This window comes from Trachymyrmex septentrionalis, unplaced genomic scaffold (assembly GCF_001594115.1).
Source record: "Trachymyrmex septentrionalis isolate Tsep2-gDNA-1 unplaced genomic scaffold, Tsep1.0 scaffold207, whole genome shotgun sequence".
NCBI classification, from domain to species: domain Eukaryota; kingdom Metazoa; phylum Arthropoda; class Insecta; order Hymenoptera; family Formicidae; genus Trachymyrmex; species Trachymyrmex septentrionalis.
This window is the reverse complement of record NW_017305255.1, coordinates 114,448-123,554: the sequence shown is the minus strand read 5'-3', so window position 1 is coordinate 123,554 and position 9,107 is coordinate 114,448. Positions and strand designations below refer to the sequence as shown.

The 9,107-nt window shown below is 31.4% G+C and overlaps 1 protein-coding gene across 2 annotated transcripts; it reads left to right on the top strand.

Annotated features, from left to right (window-relative positions):
- Positions 1-2,457: 2,457 nt before the first annotated feature.
- On the top strand, positions 2,458-6,606 carry LOC108747956 (probable DNA-directed RNA polymerase I subunit RPA43). 2 transcript variants are annotated; one of them, XM_018485860.1, is made up of 3 exons: positions 2,458-2,782; positions 3,701-3,843; positions 5,063-6,606. In XM_018485860.1, the coding sequence occupies exons 1-3, from the start codon at positions 2,592-2,594 to the stop codon at positions 6,424-6,426; spliced, it is 1,698 nt and encodes a 565-aa protein (XP_018341362.1). In that variant the 5' UTR covers positions 2,458-2,591; the 3' UTR covers positions 6,427-6,606. The 2 variants fall into 2 exon arrangements, with proteins under 2 accessions (XP_018341362.1, XP_018341361.1); XM_018485859.1 differs by having other exon boundaries at positions 4,985-6,606.
- Positions 6,607-9,107: the final 2,501 nt, after the last annotated feature.

Sequence of the window (9,107 nt, the reverse complement as noted above, 5' to 3'; positions counted from 1 at the left end):
GACACCTTGACGCTAATGTAACGTAACGCTAATGTTGGCGGTGCTGTAACTTGCAAGCTTTATAACTCGAAAAGTATTTAATGAAAATGAATTTAATTATAGTGTTTTGGAAAGCTCTCGAGTACCGCGTACCGCGCTTCACGTAATCACACCTTTACTGCCATTGAGCAAGATAGAAACTGTGGTCAAAGTTTCGCTACAAATGATTTGAAGCGTTCAATGGACCAATTTGAAGAAAAAATTTTGCAAACTAATTAAAAAACGCTTCAAAGCGTTTATAGCATCGCGTTGACCAGAAAAATACTTCTGTTGTTTAAGATGGAATCACATGATGCGGAATAGGACTGACGGAATGCATATTATTGAAGCAACCAATCAGCGTTATTCCGCATTTGATGTTGCGAAATAGAGAGTGCGTCAGTGGCCTAATCATAATATAAGTACATACAGTATCGACACTGAACTTTTTATGTGGTTTCCAATTTGTGCATGCGTCGATTTCCACTCAAGAATGTGGCTGCCTTCAGCAAGTTGAAATTGCAGGTTAAGTTAAGTTAGCTAGATTTCCTTTCCATAAAATATAATTAACCCTTTCGCCTACAATATTGTGTGAGACTCGTGATAAGGAAATTGGGCTAAACATGAGTATCAGTTTGGGTGAGAATCGTGGTACATCCTTCGTACAAAGCTTAATTTTTTTTTAATTTGTTAGAGAAAAGTATAGCAAAAAGTTAATAAAATTTGATTTTACTAAAAAATTAAATCAAATTTTTTTGGAGACGATATATATTGTGTAGACTGTTATATTTGTATATGATAAAGTATTCTCATAATAAAGTATGCATGTGCATGCGTGCTTACGTACGCGCGCGCGCGCGCGCGCGTGTGTGTGTGTGTGTGTACGTATATTATTAAATTACAACTTTATATTTAATTACAATTTTCATGCAATATATTATTTTTTCATACATAATTATTTAATTACAATTTTCATGTAGTATTTAATTAATTATTATTTTTAATTTACTTATTACTGTTTAATATTCTTATTATTATTAATGTAAATATTATTTTTATATAATAAGTTTGTTAACATTATATTATTATATAATTCTGATCTAAAAATATACTCGCTATAAACAATTTTCATGACACGATCGAATTATGTCTTTTTTTTTTAGAAAAATCATTCTGTAGCTTTATAAAAACTCAAATTTATAAGTGCCTTTCCAACTTTCAACATGGCGGGGAGTCATGTGACCTGGAACCCACTACATCAAAGGTGCGCTCAGTGTCCATATTGTATGTACTTATACCACAGTACAGTAGCGCAACTCTCTGTCGGCACCTTTGATGTTAGTGTTAGCCAAAATGGAGTGCGCATGCGTGAAATAAGCAAGTTACTTAGCGTTGCCATGGTTACCACCTAAACTTCTTTCTCTTTTCATCCTTTTTCGCTCTGTCAAAACTCACTAAATTTACTCGCGCCGCACTCCAACAAATGCGTTGGAGTGAATAAAAGTTATAGGAGCATTTTATAGAGCATGCAACGTGTACAAACGAATAAACCTACTATTACAATGAAATAATCTGAACTTAATGAAAATTAATAAAAATAAATTAACATATTGAAAAATAAAGAGAAAAATATTAGGAAAAATATTAAATTAATTGAAAAATGTATATTTGTATAAAGAAATATTATGTAATTATATATCTATAAAAATGTTATAAGAAAGCTGAAAGATATAAAAGAAATTTATATACATATATGTTCAAAAAATAAATTTAAAATACAATAAATAAAAAGAAATCCTTTTTATTCGATTTTCTATGTTACTTTTTAATCACTTTTTCACTTTATCACTTTTTCACAAAAATTAGACCAATCTCTCGAGATTTCTCACACAACATTTCACCAAATGGACAATACACGTAATACTTTCTTCTAAATTTCTACTCTGAACCATATATGTTTGAAAGACAAATATTTAAGTGAAACATTGAAATGCTTATTTAAATAGAGAAAGAAAGAGAGAGAACAATAAAAAGGGGAAGAAATGAGACGGAGCAACTTGCTTATTTCACGCGCACTCCATTTTGGCCAATATAAAATCAGAAGAGTTGCGCTACTGTATATACTGTGCTTATACAATAGGTGCATCCAGAAGCACGACCGCTTATTGAGCTTTAGTATTGATTTATATTTTTAGATGGAATATGCCAATCAAATGTAAGAGCTCACTGAGCGCTCAGGGAACGGTCATGCTTCTAGATGCACTTTAGGACTCTGCTTTTTTTTCTGCGATTGTGATTGGTCTCTCTGTTTTGTTTCTGTAAATTTCCGCTCATAGGACGCCAACCTATGGATTCCGCTCAGAAAGCGGAAAAAGAATCGATTCTCGAATAATCGAATCAGAATCTCGCATAACTAGTTTCTAGTCTCGACCACGCACTTGCAAGCTCAAGCTCGATCGTTTTTATCATTTCGTGTAAAAACACGTTGAATGAGCCGTATTTTACGAAGTTCGGAGATGAGAAAGGTTAACTGAAAAATTGAATGATAACGTCAACTGTGTTTTCGAAGCAAAATGAAACATCAAAAGAATCGCGAAGTGACGTGGACCATTCTAGAACTCAGAGGTCTCCTAGAAGACGAGGATTCTCACGTGCACTTTGCGAGGACCATCAAGCACGTTGCATTACATCCATATCACTTGAACAATATTCAGCGAGGTCTAAATCAGATTTTAAGATCGTTGTTGAATACTTACGACAGAGAGTACGCATTTATCTATATGTATATATGTATAAAATATCCATCCAAGTACTAGTCTATACACCCTACTGTCTACACGACAGATTTTCTAACCTCAACAACAACAGTATAATTATCGAAGTGCGCCTCTTTGCAGGGGATGAAGGGGGGATGAAAGTCGGGGGTGAGAGTCATTTTGCGTGGAAAATCAAAATTCATGTGGAACAGTATAATTATAGACCCATTTTGTTTCTGTGACAGATTTCCTAACCTCAATTATCTTTAACGCTTAATATCTTGGCTCACAAGGCAGAGTGACGCTTTTTTTGTCAGATTCTTTCGTTTCATGCAAAAACATCGAATAAGCCTAATTTCATTAAAATTGGTAAGCAGGACACAATTCTTGAGTATTACCAAATATATTTCTAAAATTTAAATGTCTCATTGTTAGTTTATTATTATAATTTGGGTAAATGTTAAGAAATCCCTGGCTACTTCAAATTTTCTAAAGAATACACTCAATTGATGCATAAAAATAAAGATTTGACAAGAAAAAAGCGTCGCTTTGCCCCATGAACTAAGATGTTAATCGTTAAAATCAATGGCTATTCAGGTTAGGAAATTTGTTATAGCAATCGTTCACTGCTTTAAAAACACAAATTCTCTGCATTAAAAGCAAATTTTCTGCTAAAGCAATGAATTTGTTTTTAAAACAGTGAATTTATATTTTTAAAGCAGTGAATTTGTGTTTTTAAAGCACTGCACCACTGCTGTGACGGATTTCTTAACTTGAATAGTTGTCGACTTTAACGATTAATATCTCGGTTCACAGAGCAGAACGATTTTTTGTCTTGTCAAATCTTTGTTTTTACATGAAAACGCATTGAGTTTTAAGGTGGCCGAAATCTTCTTAATATTTAACAAAGTAATTTTACATTTTAGATTGAAAGGATTTGTACTGGCTTTTAAAAATCCTAAATTGCTTAGCAATCTGGGAGAATTGTTTTATGATTCTCCTTTTATTCATGTCAACATTGAAGCAGATTTCTATCTGTTCCGTCCAAAGACTGGATTTTTTCTGAAAGGTAAATTATTTTCACTAATTACATACTCCATCAACTGATTTCTTGAAGAAAATTAACTTCCATTAATGGATTAACTTCCATTTGTGAAATCCTAGCATAATGTCCATATTTTTTTTATTGGCTAAGTGCCAAATAAGTTTTATATGATATTCCATAGTATTTATTACAAATGAGATTTTTATTTTGAAGAAGTTTTATATATATTTCTTAAATTACTAGTAGTAAAACATTATTGAATAATTCTTTGGTATGAAGATAAAATATTTATTAATAACAATATAAATGGATTTTAAGGAAATATATGTATATATACAGGATGTTTGGAAAATAATGATAAATCTTTTGCATAGGGGCAGAATGGACTAAACTGAGAAAAAAGTCCTCTATCATTTTGCAATTTTTTTACAATAGTTAATAAGATATTGTTTGCTAAAAAAATTGCCAAAAATTGGTCTTCCATAATTTTTTATTCAAATACTAACTTTACAAAAAAATTGAAAGAAAAATTTTCTTCTCATAAAATTCTAAGAATTTTTTCAGAATTTTTTCAGAATTTTTTAGTATCATATTTTCTCATGTTAATAAAAATGAGAAAATGCAGTACTAAAAAGTTGATAAAATCTGAAAAAATTTATAGAGTTCTATGAGAAGAAAACAAATAATTTTTGTTTTTTGCAGTTTTTCTATAAAGTTGATAATATAATATATTAAGTAAAACATTATTGAAGACTAATTTTCGACAATTTTTAGCAGTTAATATCTTGTCTACTATTGCGAAAATTGCAAGTGGTAGAGGACTTTTCTTTACAGTTTAGTACATTGTGCCTTCATGCAAAAGATTTATCATTATTTTCCAAACATCCTGTATATACATACACTCACACGCAAAAAAAACGGGCCACTAAATTTTTGCACAAATTTTTAATATCTTCAAATAGCAATAACTCAGTGAAAAATTATCGTAGTGATGTTTAAAAAAGTCTTTTAAATCTTGAAATCTCTACTATTCAGATCAATACTTTAAAATAGAAAACAGTCTTACTGATTTCTGTATCTATCATTGTTTTCGAAAAATCATAATGTATTATTTAAAATAGGATACCCTCTATATATGTAGATGATAACTAATATTATGTTGCAGGTATAGTGACTAAGAAGAGCCTGGACTATATTGTAATGCTGGTACACAAAATATATACCGTATCTATTCCGAAACCAGATAATACAAAGCAATGGTTAGGTGAGTCAGTGGAGATTGGTCAGGAAATAAGATGTTGCGTCACTCAACTACATCATAAGAGCAAACCTCCTTTCATCTGCGCCAGTTTGAAATCCGATTATTCGCAAGGTTGTAGATTGTCAGAAAACATAATTAATATCGATATGGACAGTGCAATTGAAAGTACAAATAACTCTATGAAGATTGACATTGATGGAATATTGGAAAATGATGGTATCTCTGAGAAAAAGAAGAAAAAACAAAAAAAACACCGAAAAAAACACAAGTTTCAGGAACAGAATTCAGAAGTCGTTTGTAAAATTGAAAATGAATCAGAGTCGAACATAGAAAGCAATATTTCTACAATTATTGAATCTGAAAAGAAACGGGAATGTATTTTATTAAACATTGGTGTGGACAGTGCAACTGAAAATACAAATAACTCTACGAAGACTGACATTGATAGAATATTGGAAAATGATGATATTTCTGAGAAAGAGAAGAAAAAACAAAAAAAACACCGAAAAAAACACAAGTTTCAGGAACAGAATTCAGAAGTCGTTTGTAAAATTGAAAATGAATCAGAGTCAAACATAGAAAGCAATACTTCTACAATTATTAGATCTGAAAATAAACAGGAATGTATTTTATTAAATATTGATGTGGACAGTGCAACTAAAAGTACAAATAACTCTATGAAGATTGACATTGATGGAATATTGGAAAATGATAGTATTTTAGAGAAACAGAAGAAAAAACAGAAAAAACACCGAAAAGAACACAAGTTTCAGGAGCAGAATTCAGAAGTTGTTTGTAAAATTGAAAATGAATCAGAGTTGAACGCAGAAAGTAATACTTCTACAGTTATTAAATCTGAAAAGAAACAACAATGTATTTTATTAAATATTGATGTGAACAGTGCAACTGAAAGTACAAATAACTCTATGAAGATTGACATTGATGGAATATTGGGAAATGATGATATTTCTGAGAAAGAGAAGAAAAAACAGAAAATACACAGGAAAGAACACAAGTTTCAGGAGCAGAATTCAGAAGTTGTTTGTAAAATTAAAAATGAATCAAAGTTGAACATAGGAAGCAATACTTCTACAATTATTAAATCTGAAAAGGAACAGCAATATATTTTATTAAATACTGATGATTCTTTAAATAATTTGGAAGTCGATAATATCTCTAAGAAACATAAGAAAAACAAGAAAATATCTAAATCACTACTTAATAATGAAACAATTTTGGACGAACTTACCGAGTCACGTAAAGCTGCAAAGAGAAAAAATTCTATTCTATTAGATAATATTACTGAAACAAAGACGAAAAAGGAAAAGAAATGTGAAGAAATCTAAAGAATCTGATTCGGAATTTATATTAATAAAGAAAACGAAGAAGAAATAATTAATAGTACAAGGAATATTATTCCCTATCTTAAATGTGAAGAAAAACAACATATGCTTAAGAAGCATATTGTTATTAAATGTCAATACTTTTTAAAATAATTTAGAAAGTAGTATATCTATAAAATATAAGAAAAGCAAGAAGCCACTTATAATGTCAAATTCAGAATCAGAGACTCATATTGTTAAAATAAAGACTGAAAAATAAGATCCATAAACAGAATTATTAATGAAAGAGCAAAAAGCCAAACATCATGTAACGAGACTCAAGTCGTACAAAATTTGAATGAAACTTTTGAAATGTCTAAGTTTATGAAAAAAGAAAATTTCATTAAATGACACTTAAAAAAAAAAGGAAAAGAGTTCTAAGAAATATAATTCAAGAGACTCACGATCTATCAAAATTAAGAAAGAATATGAGATAATCAGTGATGTCCGTAACTTCGGATAAGGAAAGGAAAAAAAGTCTTCAGAAACATGCAATTGTGTCAAGAGATTTAGATTTTAAATTTAAAATTAAAAGTGAAAATACAACGAACGATATAAATGATATTTTTCGAATGATATAAATGATATTTTCCGAACAATTAAACACGATTCTGAAGGATCTCGATATGAAGTATCAATATATCAGCAACAGATATGACTCAAACAATTTAGATTTTAATTATGTACCAAAAAAATTAAAAAAAAAAGCGCTTGTAATATTATCAAATTGGAAATTAAAATTTTTCATTAAAATTGAAAAAGATTGAATTAAAATTTTTATAGAACTGACTTTTAAGTATCTTAAGACTCTTATCCATGTAATAAGAAAAATGCACTAAATGGAAATGTACAGAAACATATATGTTTATATTTGTACGACTAGCGTTTAATAAAATTATCAAATAATAAAACGAGATAACTATGTATAGAATTAGCAACAGCATATATATAATAGGAAATAAAAATATTTTATTTGCAGATACAGAATATTGTACCGTATATATAGGCCGGTATTCATAGTCAGTTCTTATATTCAAGACTGTCTTAAGTTCAGTCTTAAGATGTCACAAACCAATGAGAGAGCCGCATTAGCATCTTAAGACATTACTTAAGATGGTCTTGAAATAAGAATCGACTATGAATATCAGCTATAATGTAATTGTCATGTACTTCGTGGAGTAATGACCGCAGCATAGGCATAAGGGAATTAACCAATTGAAATTCTTTTTTTCTATGAAATAGGAGGAAAGGGAAGATTCTGATTAGTTGATTTGCTTATGCAAGAATCTATGCTGCGGCCATTAAATGGGGAGTATAGACTCTTACATAACGCATAAAACATGAAGCATAAAAAATCAACATAGAGTCTTTTATTTCATGAAAAGAAGGAAATAAAGGATTGATTAGTTTCTTATACATTATGTGTTATGTATATATAGTTTGAAGTCGCCATGAAACTGCATCGCGATTAATGTGATAATGTGCACAACATGAGTTTCGATTTTTCTGGAAATCTAAACTCTTCGCAATGTTCTCTTCTAATCGTTGAAAAAATAAACCATGATTATAAACAAAACTCAGGTTATATACACTCGAAAACATTCGAATTTAACGACTCTCGAGGTGCTCGCGCATTATGGCTCCGACACACCAACGCGATGTTAATCGCGCGACACACGATATCCAATTGATAAAGCTGCACTTATGGGTCCCTGCACATTGGGCGTGGAACCGCTTGCCGCGCAGCAAAATAAGACGCGGTAACCAATGAACACATTAGAAGCTGAAGGCTTATTGGCTATCGCATCACAATTTGCCGTACAGCAAGCGTTTCCATGTTCAGTGTGCAGAAACTATTATTGGATATCGCGTGCGACGAACATCGCGCTAGTGTGTCAGAAGTATACGAATGAGGTACTCGTAACTGTGACGCAATCTGCGTCGCGTCACCACATCAACGGTTCGCTGTCTCACCAACGCGTGGCAATTCAACTTCTCGCAATTAAATCAGTGATTCGCGAATCACGTTCTGCGACAAGAAGTCCCCTCAAATTTTATAATTTTGAGAACTGGAGACTGATAGTCATTGTTCTGTCATTGTTCAGCCGACTGCATAAAAATGCGGATTTCGGCAGCCTTTTTTACTCTCTTTCCTTTTGTTTCTCTTAGTTGTTCGCCGCCGAATTAATCGTCTTTTAGAAAATCCGCCGCGTCAGAATTTGTGAGCGCATTCCGTGATTTCGCAGTCGCGCCGAGAGTTCGGAATTGTGGTTCAGTCTCATCACCTGTAATAGTTTTAGTTAAACTCTGTTAACACGGTTAATATTAATAAAAACAAATACTTAAGTTGTTTTGTTTTCAAGTAACAGTCAGTTTTTTTGTTCGCTTCAAGATCCTTCTTGCTCACTCATTCCCAAACAATAGTTTTGGTCTGTGCTCACTCATCTTCAAACAATAGTTTTGGTCTGTGCTCCCCGTCTTACCCCGGATCTACAATAGATTTTTAAGCCTTAAGTCATAAGGAATGGACAAATCATAGGATGTGGTCCATTTGACGCTACAAATGCTTCGAAACTTTTGATTAACCAATCGAAAGAAAGAATTTTACTGACTGACCAATCCAAAAATGCTTCGAAATATTTGTA

What these genes read in the sequence shown, in the direction of transcription:
- LOC108747956 (XM_018485859.1), top strand. Translation starts at nt 2,592, where the DNA reads ATGAAACATCAAAAGAATCGCGAAGTGACGTGGACCATTCTAGAACTC. An exon ending in TTGAATACTTACGACAGAGA is followed by an intron (nt 2,783 to 3,700) that starts GTACGCATTTAT and finishes TTTACATTTTAG; the next exon opens with ATTGAAAGGATTTGTACTGG. An exon ending in GACTGGATTTTTTCTGAAAG is followed by an intron (nt 3,844 to 4,984) that starts GTAAATTATTTT and finishes ATTATGTTGCAG; the next exon opens with GTATAGTGACTAAGAAGAGC.